This window comes from Corythoichthys intestinalis, chromosome 1 (assembly GCF_030265065.1).
Source record: "Corythoichthys intestinalis isolate RoL2023-P3 chromosome 1, ASM3026506v1, whole genome shotgun sequence".
Lineage (NCBI taxonomy): Eukaryota > Metazoa > Chordata > Actinopteri > Syngnathiformes > Syngnathidae > Corythoichthys > Corythoichthys intestinalis.
In genome coordinates, this window is record NC_080395.1 from 31,594,968 (window position 1) to 31,610,763 (window position 15,796).

Sequence of the window (15,796 nt, forward strand, 5' to 3'; positions counted from 1 at the left end):
AGTTAATTTAGTCTCGACCTAATGTTTCAAGTGTTACCTATTAACCCAAATAAATTAACAAATAAACCGCACTGGACTATAAGCCGCAGGATTCAAAATAAGGGAAAAAAGTAGCAGCTTATAGTCAGAAAATTACGGTAATACATTTCGTACAACATATGTAGTATGTTGTTCCTAAGTAATAAATATGGCTCAGGTGCCAGAACAAGCCTGTCCACAGCCTCTGAACAGCCCTTACAACATATATAACGTCTAAATAAAACCTAAAATATGTGATGCTTTTATTCAGAACGTGATGATTTTTATATCCGTGCATGTGAATGGTACAAACGAGAAAGAGCTTTTATTTGCCTGTGCCTTGTTGTCAACTCAGTGACATTTTTCGCAAAATTTTATTAGCTTTTTCTGACCTGATTTGTGACTATCATCCTTAGAAGAAAAAAGTGACAGTGACAAAAGTATTGCTAGTGTTTCCCACTTTATTTTTTACCTGCAGTATGGAGTCAAAAGAGCCGAAGGGATTTGACATGATAATTCACATATTAGCAGTTTTATAGATCATGTCTAGGGTGTATTATTGTATCATCACTTTTAATAATTTCATATCCTTAAGACTAATATTACCGGTAATTGCGATTAGTGATGACATTGAAAATATTCGGCACATTTTACACATATTTGGGGGGAATGCTTAAAGAAAACACAGTACATGGTTTTAGGCTACTGTGGGTAGATAGCTGTGACATGACGAGTGCTAATCATTTTTTTTTTTTTTTATTTCCAACTTCTAACAATATACAGGTATAACATCTCCACACATCATATGATAATGTGTAAACACTAAATTTACTACACAAAACGTAGTTGAGTTGCTGTGGCCCTTTAAACCCGTTCCAGTTTCTCAAATGGCCCATTTCGAAAATTAATTGCTCACCCGATTCATATAAGCACATAATATTGTGCACTAACTATTTCGGGAATACCGGTACTTCTTTTGGAAAGCCAACATTTTATTTTCCTAGTTTGGGCTACTGTTTTAGTTAGGAACTGACTTCAAACAGGCTTTGGCAGTTAACTAATTAATTTCCATATGAGAATAGTGTATGCTTGTTACTACCTCCAACATTGGGTGAGACCTATGGAAGGTCATGTATTTGGTTCGTATGTTTGTTTGAATATGTGTGTTTAAGATAACTCAAAAACAAATAAAGGGGTAATAAACTCAAGAACAAAAAAAAACTAGGGAACAAATAAAGAATTATTAATATATGATAGGGCCGCAGCTATCGACTATTTTAGTAGTCGATTAATCGATGAAATAGTTAGTTCAAATAATCGAGTAATCGGATAAGGAACATGAAAAATTAAAATACTTGAGCTGAGCCTCAAACGGTACACAAAAGTAGGTAAATAGATAAGGATCTAATTACTACAAAAGAACTATTGGCTAACTTGCAAAGCAAAAGTCTGCTTAGCTTATATGCTATAAAACGCCATTGTTTTTTGTTTTGTTTTGTTTTTCTTTTTAGCAATGCTCTTAAGAAATGGTTCAGACACGTATTCCCACAAAAAATATACCTATAAACTAAATCACAAATGCAATAAAAAAACAATAGCTCAAACAAAAACTTGGCTTATGTTGGTCTTAACATGGAGCGGCTGGATTCAGCCATGTGAAGTGAGGCAGACTAGAGGGCTTGTATCCACCCAAATCAATAAAACTAAATGTAAACACTTTCAAAATGAACCATTACGACGCCACTTTAATCAAAATACTTGAAGCAGCAAAATTTAATTTGAATCCTTTTTTCTAATCGAATACTCGAGTTAATTGTTTAATCGTTGCAGCACTAATATCTGATTTGAAGCTGTAGTTTTTAAATATATAAAATGGCAGTGGTGATTAGATTTTGGGGTAATGAGATCAAATGTCTCAGTGATCAGAAAAGGAAATTCGTGATAACTTGATAATGTATTCACCTATTTAACTCAAATTTGCATCTTAGGTGATACAAGAGAAAGGGTCAAAGGTCACTGAGACCATAAATATGGCAATGCTTTGAATTTGGTTGCTCTAGGTGCTCTGTAGTGTATGTGTGTTTCCATTAAACTGCGCAGATTACGTCTAAGGAAGTTTGGTTCGAATCAACTAAATCCTGATCAGGCAGGTGTTTCCACTGCAGGTTGTTGACAGCTGCGACAGCTCTATAAATAAGGTGACATCATGGCAAACTAGCAAGGGCACATGCAATTTGCCAGGTAATTACCAAGAACATGCTGACTGTAATGGGAAACAAGTAGCACCACTTATAATTTCTTACAATTTAGTGTTTTTATCGTTTTTGTTTGTTTTGCTTCATTTATGCCATTCATTGAAACACAAAAGATGACAGTTTCTCTGTTGATCAATAGTATATAGCAGGAATCACAGTTAAAGTGCAAATGTGTGTTGGAAAATTGGTCAATTAAGGCTTAAAGAATTCAATTGGATCTAGATTCAGACAGAAGCTCCTGCAGATCAAACACACATTGGTCTGCCAAAAGATTCTGGTTCTGGGGTTAGTTCCTGTGGTTAAAATACGCCATGACATGCCCAAATGAAACTACACAAAATCCAGACTAATTTAATATCCATTAAAGATTATGACATGAATTTAGGTGAGTTAGAAAAACACATTAAATCCGAGATAAATAGCCTGGCACCCACCGGGTTAATTAGCCTTGAAAGTTGTCCCACTTTTTTTGCTCGCATTTGTCGAAAGAATTGGTGAGCACACATCCCCGAACGCTTTTTCATTAACCCGACACACTGACACATTTCCACTGTTTAAATGTGTTTTGTTTTTATCTTTAAATAGAAGCGGTGACCGTTTCATTGAGGAGAAGACGTTGCTGTTGGCCGTGCGCTCGTATGTTTTCTTCTCGCAGCTCAGCGCCTGGCTCAGTGCCTCCCATGGCATCGTTCCCCGAAACATCCTTTACAGGTACGACTCTACAAGATGTTGACATGAGTGTATTTCGTCTAATTTAATCAGAATACAAGAGTAGGAGGGGTGATGATTTATTTATTTATTTTTAAACAGAATCAGTGCCGCCGATGAAGAGTTGGTGTGGCAGTTCCCTCAGCCGCCATCCGAACACATTTTCCCCATCCCTAATGTGTCCCAAAGTGTTGCGCTGCAGGTCCGTGTCCAGTCGCTGCCCCGCCAGCCTACCTATCCTACTCTGGCTTGCAGCATTCACACTGGCCTGCCCCCGCTCTACAGCAAAGCCCCCAACCTCAACAGCCATGGTGGCCTGCCCACTCTACGAAAAAGCCAGGAGCCTAGCAAGGAGAACCAACATTGCTCCAACATTTATAGCAAGAGCTCCAGCTCTATGTCGGGCCTCCTTCTCAACGGAATGCCCATCCCAAATCTTCCCATCAACAATATTCCCATCAACAGCTTCCCACAAACGGCCACGCCACCCCCCTACAGCAAGAAAAATCAGGAACCGGGTGATAACCACACATATCAGAACGGAGAGCTACCACAGGTCAACACCCCCCAAAATCAGGAATCCCCACTGTTCCGCCAGTCATCCAGCTCGCCCACACCCTCACGTTCCCCTTCTCCGCACCCTGGGAAATGGCTCTACTCGTCCCTCAATGGTTCATCTGACACCCCACCTTTGGAGGACTATAGATGCAGTACCAACACTGGCAATAGGTCAAAAGCACCTCTACCCGAGCCGCTTCGAGCCTTGAAGAGCTTCTCATTAGCTGAGCCTACACGCTGCCCTTCGCCGCGGCCCACGGCAAACGAAACCAACCCCTTGATCGGTTCGCTGTTACAGGAAAGACAGGAAGTTATAGCCCGCATCGCACAGAGGCTCAACTTCTGTGACCCCACAGCGCCACCGCTTCCCCCTGCCCTTTTTGCCACGGAAAACCCTCCCAAAGCCACCTGGGGCAGTTGCCATGATGACATAGCCGCCAGTAAGACCAAAGAGCCAGAGGTACCCCCCTACGAGTGTGTGGGTTATGCTTGGCCCACACCCACAACCGGCACATCTTTCCACAAGCATGAGACCTCCTCCCCAAAACCCGCAGCCTGCAGGAAGTTGAGATTGACTGAGACACGAGACAAGAGTGCGGAGAGGGATCGAGACGTGACGAGAGAGAGAAGCAACAACAAAGAGCGAGACGGATCCCTCATCGCTCAGGCAGTGCACGACATTACTCGACTCATCCAGGAAAGACTGTCCGTCCCCTCGCTGTCACCCAGCCACAGCAGGTGTGGCAGCCCTCTGCACCACACACACACAACAACAGTCACGCACACAATACGCACATATTCACACCCTGCACACGTTCCACACGCCTCACAGGACTGCTACACCAACGGACACAACCACGAACTTAACAGGGGCACACCCTCCGCCGCCCCGTACACGCCTCTTTGCACAAACAAAACTCGGCTCGACCCGGGAACCGATTGCCATTCTCCTCGAGCCCAAAATGGCGCCCACGCTACACTTGAAGAACCTTCACTCAGAGGCCAGTTGTATGCTGGTCCACGTTTACAAACTCCCACCCAGGAAAACCTACCAGTCCACACAACCAGCAGTCACATTTTCCCACCCTCCTTTGAGAACGGACCTAGAAATGACATGCCTTCCGGTCAGCCCTGCAAGAGATCCACCTCCAGCTGTAACGCAATCCAAAATCACTGCAAACTTCAATCATCGGCATGGGTTGACGCTTTAGCCCAGGATGAGAACCAAACACCTAGACAGTCTCCAGATGTAACTCCCCCTCCTACTGTCCTGGTAAGAGACCCTTAAATAAAGCTTTTGCTCAGTTTTGTTGTCATGAAAACCTATTTACAGTTTGCAGTCCAATTTCACAATACAATTGGTGCTATAAATTCAAACTGGCCTTTTTAGTCAAACCCCTTAAAGCGCAGGTGTCGCTTTTGTGTGGCCCACAAAAAGTAAATCATGTGCATTGACTTCATTTTTCATGTTAAAAGAAGAAATATTCAAAATTATTTTTTTTTAAATCTGAATGTGTAGTTTTCCCCTCTTTTAACAAAATATTTTACATAATTTACTATATATTTATTTCCTTTTACTGTTTTTCATTTTAAAAAAACAAAAAAAAAACCTAAAGAATAATAAAACAGAATGTTTACTGTTATCTAAAATTGTGTGTGTGTGTGTGTGTGTGTGTGTGTGTGTGTGTGTGTGTGCGTGTGTGTGTGTGTGTGTGTGTGTGTGTGTGCGGTGTATGATCAGGTACACTTTATAGTCTAAAAATTACAGTTTTTATAGTCGACGAATACTCAAGTTTTAGTCTGTAAATAATCAAAAGTTTTGTCTAGTTTTCTAACAATAAAAAATAAAGGTTTCCACCATTTAAGTTCAACACTTTCTTTCTTTTATGTCTTTTTTCTCTTTAAAAGAAAACGAAATTAAAGAATAGTAAAACATAATGTTTACTGTTTTCTCCCTATTTGTAATATACATAAATAGAACAAATGAATATAATTAGAATATTACCTGTTCTTTTTTTTCTTGTTTGCAGTGTAGTAGTTTTTCAAGAATATCACTCTGATAGTTAGTGAAGCAATACAAAAAATCAGCTGGTGTATGCGCATCAAAAGTATAACCCACACCAAACGGGTCTAGTCAACTAGTCAAGGGTAATAAAATTGTGATTTGTGAGGAAGAAAGGTGGGAACACATAAAGAAATGTATGTTTTTAAATTACCGTTATTTCTGGGTGTTTATGGCCTGCACAGGAAGGACAAAAGTGGTAATAAAATATGATGCATGTTGCTTAAGAACATGCTTTCAAAGACCATACAGGTTTAAAGCCTGATGCTTTAACCTCCCCCTCTCTCTCCATCCCTAGCGAACTCATGGACCCCCTCCCCTGGGGCCCTGTAACGGCTGGAGGAAGCAAAATCGCCACTCGTTAGACGCCACGGCGACCAAGGCCTTCCACCCCTGCACGGGCCTGCCCCTGCTCTCTAGTCCTGTACGAGTACACACACACACTTGCATCCAGCAAATGTTCCAATGACTCAACATACTTTTTATCCGTGATGAGGCATCAGTAATTTCAGTGTGCTTTTGTGTGTCATAACACCGAGCTCACTGGCCATCTGACGTTACTCACAATGCAATCATCACACAGCAGTAACTGGCAGAACTACTAAGTAGTTAGTGGATGTTCACACAGAGCCAGGCAGTGTGATTCACCCATACCTCTTAAACTGAGGTAGCCATGAGTCACATTACAGCAATCCACAAGATTGGTTATCCATGCACACATAGCTATATTTTTATTAAGTATGATACCACATATCTGATTCATGTATTGTGCCCTGTTGTGAATGTTGCAGGTACCCCAGAGGAAAAACCAATCGGGCTACTTTGACTTGGACACCTCTCTGGTTGGCTGTAAGGGTTTGCCTTGGGCTTCTGGGAAAAGGTATGCCTCTGCTTGTTATGTGTGTTATGCTCAATGTATTCATGCATATAGACAAGAGTTTGTTTTGCTTTTGTAGTGTTAGTCTTTCGGACAAAAATTATTAGTAATATTCGAAAAAGGTACTATTTTCCCACGCTTTTGTCCTTGCAGTTTATAGTCAAGTGCTGCTTCTGTATTGATTTTGACAAGGTAATGAGCTGCTTGTCTTTTGGTGTAAAGATCTTATAATGCAATGCAGCCACCTGCGGCTTATAGTCCAGTATGGCTTATATGTGAACAATTACGGTAGTTTTCTTGTAAAATTTGGTGTGTGCAGTTTATGATCAGGTACACTTTATAGTCCAAAAATTACATTAATTATAGTCGACTCAAGTTTTAGTCAGTAAATAATAGAAGTTTTTGTCTAGTTTTATTCTAAAAATAAAGGTCTCCACCATTTAGGTTCAACACTTGCAGTACCAGTACACACTTAATTTTACAATGTCAAAATTTTGAGCAAAGAATAATACATTTGTAGGGGGTGGGCATTATAACCGCAAAATTTTATCACGATGTTTTAACAAAATTTGCGATGACGATATTTTTGCCGATAAGGAAATAAAACTGTTGAAAAATATATAATTTATGTTTTGGATTAATACCATTTTTATTACTTACAATATTTAAGCCACACTTGTTTTACACTGCAGTGCAAATCTAGTGCTAGTGTGATGGATAACTGACAAATATTGGCCAAGAAGTCTTTAACCTCAGGAGTCAAATATGAAATAAGTTTTTACATTTTAGTATCTAACAGCAAGGAACACCAAAGTGTCCAAAAAAGCTGCAGCCAGTGTCTTTCCAAGTGTATATGCTGAAATAACTTGGCATTCTGTTTTTGCATATGATTTATAAAAACAGACATACAACCCCGTCCGAGTTTGTTATGAACTGCACTCTAAAGCAAAGCGTCAATGACATGTTCTACACGTAAACTAACATGATGAAGTCAGCAGCACAAACAAGCTAAAATATTTACCTAAACTCAGTGTTCCATTTACACTATAGTCATTGTCAACAAAAAAAACATTGTTATAGACGTGTAGGCCTGTCACATTTGGGTTTCTTTATTTGGATGTAACCATGAAAAAAAAATGTGTTGGTGGTCCTCCACTAGTTCTAAAGCATTGTTGTACATATGAGCTTTTGTTACACGTTCTGCTCAAAATCGCAGCTAGAGCAGAACTCTGCGAGCTCAGCAGCAACTGCCTACTCAGTGCACATGTGGGCGTTGTGCTCTGTGCCACATTTTATGCAGCAGCTACTTGCAAAGTTTAGTCTTCAAGGTTAAAATCACTCAAAACTGTGTGTTATTCTGTTTTTAAGAAAAACATTTTTACAGCTTTTCTATTGACTTTGGTTTGATTGTTCAGGTGTATTATTGCTTTTGGCTCCCAACTTTCCATCTTTTGGAGAGTATTTCAATACGCTACTATGTACATCAATGAATGAAGTTCTTTCACCTTAGCAGTTTTGGCTCAGAATGTGTGTCACTTCATCACTTTAAAATTCCTTGACGTAGTGAACAAGTCAATCAAGTGTATGTGCACGTGTGTGTTTAAAACCCTCAGGGTGTGCCCTAAGGGAGACGAGTACACAGATGACTCTCAGCAGCTTTTTAGTGCAAGTGCTCCACCTGCCAGTCTCAGTCTTCTGGGAAACTTTGAGGTAAAGCACAAACTGTCAGTCGAAAGGCTTTGCAATAACTCAACACATTTTATACAAAGGGGTTTATTATGCAATTTTAAAATGGTTTCCACTACTTTCAGCGAAAGGTGTCCTGCATAATTACACTGTTCTATCTCATGCAAATGCTGATTACGGTTTTGGTTACCATGACAACTGCACTTTATATGACGAGATACATTGTATTTTTTTAATATGAGAGTTAATAGTGTTTTCAAAATGTACTCTTATCAGGAGTGTGTGTTGAACTACCGCCTGGAGCCTTTAGGGACAGTGGACGGTTTCGCGGCTGAAGTTGGTGCCAGTGGGTCCTTCTGCCCCAGTCACCTGACCTTACCCGTGGACGTGTCATTCTACAGCGTCTCTGATGATAACGCCCCTTCACCTTATATGGTATATACATCACTGTTGATTTCTTCGTTACAATACACAGTTCTCAATTGTAATTTATAGGATTATTGTATCTGTGTCAGGGTGTGATCAACTTGGAGTCCCTGGGGAAAAGGGGCTACCGTGTACCTCCATCAGGAACCATTCAAGTGGTAATGGCGCCGTGTGCAAATGTTGATTTACATAAAACATTAGCATGGTCTCTTATAGCTGAGAACAAAGCAACACCTACATCAAGTCAGGTGGTGGGAGACCCCTAGTGGTCGCGTTACATTGCTTTGATCATGAAGTTGGACATATAGTGGTATCTCTACATACAAATTTAATTTGTTCCAGGTTTGTATGTCGAAATGGTCATATGTCAAGCGGGATTTTCCCAAAAGAATGCATTATAATTTGATGAATTCATTCCACAGCGCAAAACCCTACACCAAATCCTTAATAAATACTGCAGATTAGAGGCGTGCGAAATTTCCGATTCTTAGATTTTTCACGATTCGGCCGTGGAAGATTCGAGAACGATTCACAAACATCCAAATTCCGATTATTGAATTCTACCAGGTAAAGTGGAAATAAAACACAGTCAGCGTGGTCTTCAGGACGCAATGAGGAACGGACCGAGAGTAAATATCATGTTCGACACATGCCGCTAGATAAAAAAAAAAAAAAAAACAATAATACCTGACTGCGGCCGGCAGCCACTACAAACAGCGCCCAGTTGCTAGTTGCTACAAACATCTGGCAACATACGGCTATGGTAGATATCACATATATCTAGAACTAGATGTGAAATGACAGACGACGCCCGTGTTAGATCATATACCAAGAACTAGATGCGAAATGACACTTTCCCACGCTAGTAAACAGGCGCCATCTTAAAGCAGTAGACTTCTCTAGAAGGCTCTGTTGTAGTGAACCTAATTACTTTTTATCCCCCCCCCCCCCAAAAAAAAACAAATCGGCAAGATCCTGACTTGAATCCATCTTTAAATGATGAAACAGTTTTAAAACTTTCACGTCGATAGTAGACAGAAAGGAAATTATGGAATAACGTGAGCAATTTTAACAACTTTAACGGTTGATTCACAACATTAAATTAATTGAATGTAGTTTAAAGCTGCCGATACAGAATGGGGACTTGAGTATTTTATTTACTGTTTTTAACGGTTAACTTGATACTGAAATAGTAGTTTGTTTAGCCTGGGAGGATTTTTGAACAATTTTGGAACTAGTGTACAAAAAATTAAAAGCGGTGGGGTTTGTGGTGCATCAATAATCGATTTATAATCGAATCGGAGCCTCTGAATCGTAATCATAATCAAATTGTTAGGTGCCCAAAGATTCCCACCTTTACTGCAGATACAATTACAAATAGAAATTACACATAGCAAAACAAATAAATTATAAATTTCAATCGGAATAATGTAACAAATTGGGTTCAAAATGGCTGTTGTGTTTTGTATGCTGATCCTGTCGACAGAGTGGGAGAGGTGTGGCAGAGATTTTACTTTCTCTTTCCATGTTCTGTTGTTGTTTGTGTTGGCTACGGCAAACGGTATCCGTGTTGTGTTGCACAAATTCTGAAATAAAGGATTTAAAACCTGACGAAGCTGGCGACTTCCTTGACGATAATGAAAGTCGTCCTCGAGATCGTAGACATATTCCGGTCGGTGTTCTGCCTAAATATGCTACACCGGCAAAACGTCCTACCAATGGTGAGGCTAACACACTAAGTACTACCGTGCGCTTTCAGCTTGTTTTGTTTAGACGCATACAGGAAGAACGTACTAAAAATTATTTAAGAAAATACTTAAACATAATATCGAATAGATTACGTGACTGATGTGGTCAATAGTTAAACACTTTATTTTAAAGCTACCAGAAGAAAACACAATGCTAAAAAGATATCAGAGGAAAACAAGCCCAAAGTATTTTGAGGTAAAAAAAGACTCGATAAAAACTAAAATAATAGTACTCGCTGCTTTTAACTAAAGTGCGCAAATGCGTGCGCAAATACACTGTGCATTGGTTGGACGTTTCGCCATTTAGCGTATTTTGGCAGAACACCGGATTGTCGAGCCTGTTCACTGACGATGACACTGACATGACTACCCTCATATTTTTCTATCATTTTCTTAATTTCAGTGGTAAGCATCATATTTTTCCTTTGTTCACCACCTAACCTTCTTGAGACCCATGTTGATTTCTCACAAGAAAATCCGCTGTGGGTCCCTCTTGCTGGAAAATAATGAAATTGTAATGCTGTCATAAATCGTCGTATTTCTCGCATCCATATCGAGACAAATGACAAGTCAAATTTTACGTCGGATGTCGAAAGGATCGTATGTCGATGCGATTGTATGTCGAGGTACCACTGTACATTTACAGTAATGTCATTCAATAAACATGTAGTCATGTTTTCCCCACCCCTTCTTTACCCCACTAATTCTTTTGTACAATTTTATGCTATCCAGTTCAGCGAAAATATTATGTCAATTTTCTGTTCCTAGTGCATAAACCAAGTCCAAAAAAGCTTGGATATATTATATGTGGAAGAAGCCAGTCAAACACCTTTGGGATGAAGTAGAACAGCTATTGCTAACCAACAGGCCCCGCTTTTAGTTCCAAAAATCCCCACAGACACATGCCAACATTTGAAAGTCGAGCAAGTGGGACTAAAATAACTTCAAAAGCCAGGCAACTGACTTAGTTTTTCTTCCAGTTCCTTTGTCGACAGTGTACTTCTTTTTTCAAACCAGAATAATACTGTGCTATGCAGTGAGATGTCCTGTGATTAATGTCTCGCGCAATGTTCTTCACTCACTATAGACCTTATTCAACCCGAACAAGACGGTGGTAAAGATGTTTGTGGTGATGTACGACCTACGAGCCATGCCAGCGGGACACCAGACCTTCCTGCGCCAGAGGACGTTTTCAGTCCCTGTCAGGCGGGACTCAAACCATCAGATCAACAGGAAACCCCTCGCTTTGGGCCAGGCACGAACTCTGCGCTACCTAGTTCATCTGAGGTGAGGAGCCTTTTCTACAGTTATTATACAGTATTCTAACCGTTTCCCTGGGTCTTGGAAATGTAAAAGGAAGAATTACAGCACACTTAATTGTGTCGTATTTATTATATTTACCAGAATCAGGGTTCCTGCGATGTCTTAAAAAGTCTTAAAATGATTGAATTTATGAATTCAGAAATAATACCTTAAAAAGTCTTGAAAAAGTATTTAATTTTCAGTCTTGAAAAAGTATTTAATTTTCATATCTGGGTCTTAACATTTATGATGTATGTAACTTCCCCATGTCTCATTTCTCCTTAAAAGTGTCATTTGTCATTTTGATTACATAACGTAGCCTAAATAAATAAACGGGGCGGAGGAGCCAATCATTTAGAATGCAATGCAGACCCGGGTCAAATTCCTGTCCAGCAAGATTCCCGCGTTAATCCCATGTCACGTTGGGAGTCCCGACAAAATGTCATGCTCTCCACCAGTGTTTTTCAACCTTTATGTGTAATGGCATGCTTTTGCATAGGAAAAAATCTAGCGGCACACCACAAACCAAAAATGTTTTAAAATTACTTTCTGTACAGTATATTTAATTATTAAATAATTTCTCAATATTTATACTTACTGTGAAACTTGAGCCTGTATGGATGAACACAAAGCCGATATCCTGGCAGGAATCTTCGTCAACAGCTCTTAGACTCTTGTTTTTTTTTTTTTATTATTATTTTTATAGCAGTTAGGCTTGAAAAGCTAGGAATTGTCAGACGGGGATTTCAGAAATGTCTCGCTGACAATGACTTTGAAGACAGGTAGTATTGTCTCTTTTTGGATTCAGCAACAGGTTTAGCAACAAGGTAAATGGCTTTGAGGGTTTTCTCATTTACCTTTGTAGTGTTTCTTAAAAAAGTTGCCTGTTTCTCTGTTTTCATGGAGGCGAACAAAATAGTCCATCGACTTGTTTTGAAATGAGGGCAACTTCTCGTGTCGCGTTCAAGATCTGCTCGGATTTCTAGCCATCACCCACCTTGCTGTCCTCGACACTGTGTTGTAGTAAAAAACATGGGGAGGATTGACGGTCTCACATATAGATGAAATGGAAAGGACACTTTTGTGTATATTGACACTTGACGACTCTAATCAAATGATGTGCAGTACACGTGCTGGGGTCCACATCGTCGCGCACATCAAGGTGGCTGATGGCTGGAAATCTGAGCTGTTCTTGAACGCGACATGAGCAATACCCTGATCATTTGCACACGACCGCGACCTTCTACCTACTCCTTCTTTCCTATTGCAACTCCGCCCGATGACGTGAAAAAAATGCGATATTGGATAACTTCTCGCGGCACAGCTGGCTATCTCATGGCACAGTAGTGTCCCACGGCACACCGGTTGAAAAACACTGCTCTACACTACAGATTTTTTTTTATTTTTTACACCTAGCCATACATTTCATATTAAAGAGATGGGGAAATGTAAATTCATCAAAGTGTGGTTGAGTAAACAATCCTTTTACCTTTGGCTCAAACGAGTGGATAGCAGTGTGTTCGAGGCTTTTTGCATCGTATGCGAAAAAAAGATTCAGCTGGGTACAAAGGGCATGAAGGTGCTATAGTCCCATGCTAAATCATCCAAGCACATAACCTCCATGAGAGGAAAGAAACAAACTCCCTCAATTGCTGGCATTTTTCAATCTGCCTGTATATAACCGCCAGTTGCTGACGAGCCTGAAGAGACAGAAGCTAAAGCCAGCCAGCAAGCTGCTAATGTAAGCGAAGCGACAGCTAGTCAGCTAGCTGCTAGTGCCCCCCCCTCGCATTCCAGCCCAGCTACGATTGCCAGTGGATTTGCGAGAGTGGATCTACGCACATCGTTTGGGTCCACAGCAATCCTTAATGCGAGGTGTTGCAGTTGCCTGAGAGTTTAAGAAGACGCTCGCCACGCTAAATGCTAATGCTAACTAGAATGCCTCTACTTGGCCTGTGGTCTGTGTCTGCTTATTCAATAAGCTGCAGTCTTACATCCTGCACACATCCCACATTTTCACTTTCGAGAAATAAACACAAATTCACAGATTTTGGTTTCTTTGTCTATATGGTTGTGAAATGGGTATTTTTTTTATTTTTATTTTTTTTTTTTAGAAATGGTCTTCAGAAGTCTTAAATTTAACTTGAAGAAACATGTAGGATCTCTGCAGAATGTGATTACCTGTCATACGCGGTTACAGGACATTTCACGTCCCGCCTATCAAAGCACCTTAATTAACAATCCATAAACAGATTAGAAAAACGCACAGTAGTAGCAGTACCCCACCCCAAGGTGAAAAAATATGTCGCTGTGCCCTTAGTAAATTTACTTGAAATAAGTAAGAAAAGAATGCTAGAAAATACTTTTTAAAATAATTAATAAGACTTCAGTAACTTCTAAGATGGAAAAATGATTTCACGGCGCCCTGTAAAGTGGCAATAAAAACCCTTTGAATTGGTTTGAATTCACACAGTTTACATGAGTCAAATTACTTAAACTGAGACCGAATTTTAAAAAAGAGAAATCCTTATTGATATATTTTAACTGATATAGATGCTATTTTTTTGACCAATCACAAAAAAAAAAAACGCGCACCCTCCCAACGAGTTTGACAGCCAGACAGACTGAAAGATTCTTCATTTCCGGCAATGTCAACTATTTATGTTAAAATATACCGGTATATATTGCGGAAAACACTCAGGTGACTTGAAGTTCCGCTCTGAGACTACCAATTTGGCCAAATTTCAAAATTGTCCTATATATATGTGTGATACATCATTGGAAAGCTTAAAATTTCAATTTTCTAGGGGAAGAAAATTTTTGAACAGGAAGGCATTTAAAAAATTTTTTTTTTTTTTTTATAAATAGCAAAACCCTAACTGGAGGCGAGAGCACGCGAGAGCAGAATTAAAGACGCCATGATTTTAACGAGATATTATCGCGTACTTACCTTGTTTCGATCCAAAAACTCCGTGTAGCATGTATCGCCAAGTGTCAAGACACATCTGTGAATGGCCACAGCTGGATTTTTGGGGGATTTTATGGGTGAAACATAGTAATATAACAAGGGTCGCGATGCAAAAATCGCAGACATCAAGGAGTGTTCGAGATTTTTACTTTCATATATTTACCCTTTTAAATGTTTTTTTTTTTTCTTTCAATTTTTCTTTGTTTGGATCGATTATTTATCATCTAAAATATTGGGAAAATGCGACAGTAACAAAAAAAATTAGGGCTGTCAAAATTATCGCGTTAATGGGCGGTAATTAATCTTTTTAATTAATCACGTTAAAATACTTGACGCAATTAACGCACATGCCCCGCTCAAACAGATTAAAATGACGGCACAGTGCAATGTCCACTTGTTACTTGTGTTTTTTGGAGTTTTGTCGCCCTCTGCTGGCGCTTGGGTGCGACTGATTTTTTTGGGCTTGAGCACCCATGAGCATTGTGTAATTATTGACATCAACAATGCCGGGCTACTAGTTTATTTTTTGATTGAAATTTTTACAAATTTTAATAAAACGAAAACATTAAGAGGGGTTTTAATATAAAAAATTTCTATAACTTGTACTAACATTTATCTTTTAAGAACTACAAGTCTTTCTATCCATGGATCGCTTTAACAGAATGTTAATAATGGTAATGCCATCTGTTGATTTATTGTTATAATAAACAAATACAGTACTTATGTACCATATGTTAAATATATATATATCCATCTTGTGTCTTATCTTTCCATTCCAACAATAATTTACTGAAAAATATGGCATTTTATGGATGGTTTGAATTGCGATTAATTACGATTAATTAATTTCTAAGCTGTAATTAACTCGATTAAAAATTTTAATCGTTTGACAGCCCTAAAAAATACAATTAAGCGATAGTTATGAGGTAGATATCTGTGACTTTTTACCATTGTGACGTAATTTGTTTAAAAGTTTAAAATATGCGACTGATAAATTTAGTTGTTTTTTTAAACTAAATATTACACATCAATTAATTATTCTAAGCTAACAATGACAAACATTTTGAATAATAAATACGATTACTTACTTTCTTTTTATGGCTAGGTTGAAACAAAAGCGGTTGCGCGACGTCTTTAAACGGGGGTTTCCAGGGTAAAATGGACAAATTAAAAATAGTTCCGAGGCTT

General features: G+C 39.2%; 1 protein-coding gene across 1 annotated transcript in view; it reads left to right on the forward strand.

The window, feature by feature from the left end:
- Window positions 1-15,796, forward strand: part of atosa (atos homolog A) — a 59,872-nt gene that overhangs the window by 42,514 nt on the left and 1,562 nt on the right. The window contains exons 4-11 of the mRNA XM_057831478.1: window positions 2,859-2,984; window positions 3,084-4,812; window positions 5,900-6,025; window positions 6,393-6,481; window positions 8,092-8,188; window positions 8,441-8,599; window positions 8,680-8,748; window positions 11,426-11,625. Coding sequence (XP_057687461.1) covers window positions 2,859-2,984; window positions 3,084-4,812; window positions 5,900-6,025; window positions 6,393-6,481; window positions 8,092-8,188; window positions 8,441-8,599; window positions 8,680-8,748; window positions 11,426-11,625 — 2,595 coding nt within the window. The remainder of the gene's footprint in view (window positions 1-2,858; window positions 2,985-3,083; window positions 4,813-5,899; window positions 6,026-6,392; window positions 6,482-8,091; window positions 8,189-8,440; window positions 8,600-8,679; window positions 8,749-11,425; window positions 11,626-15,796) is intronic.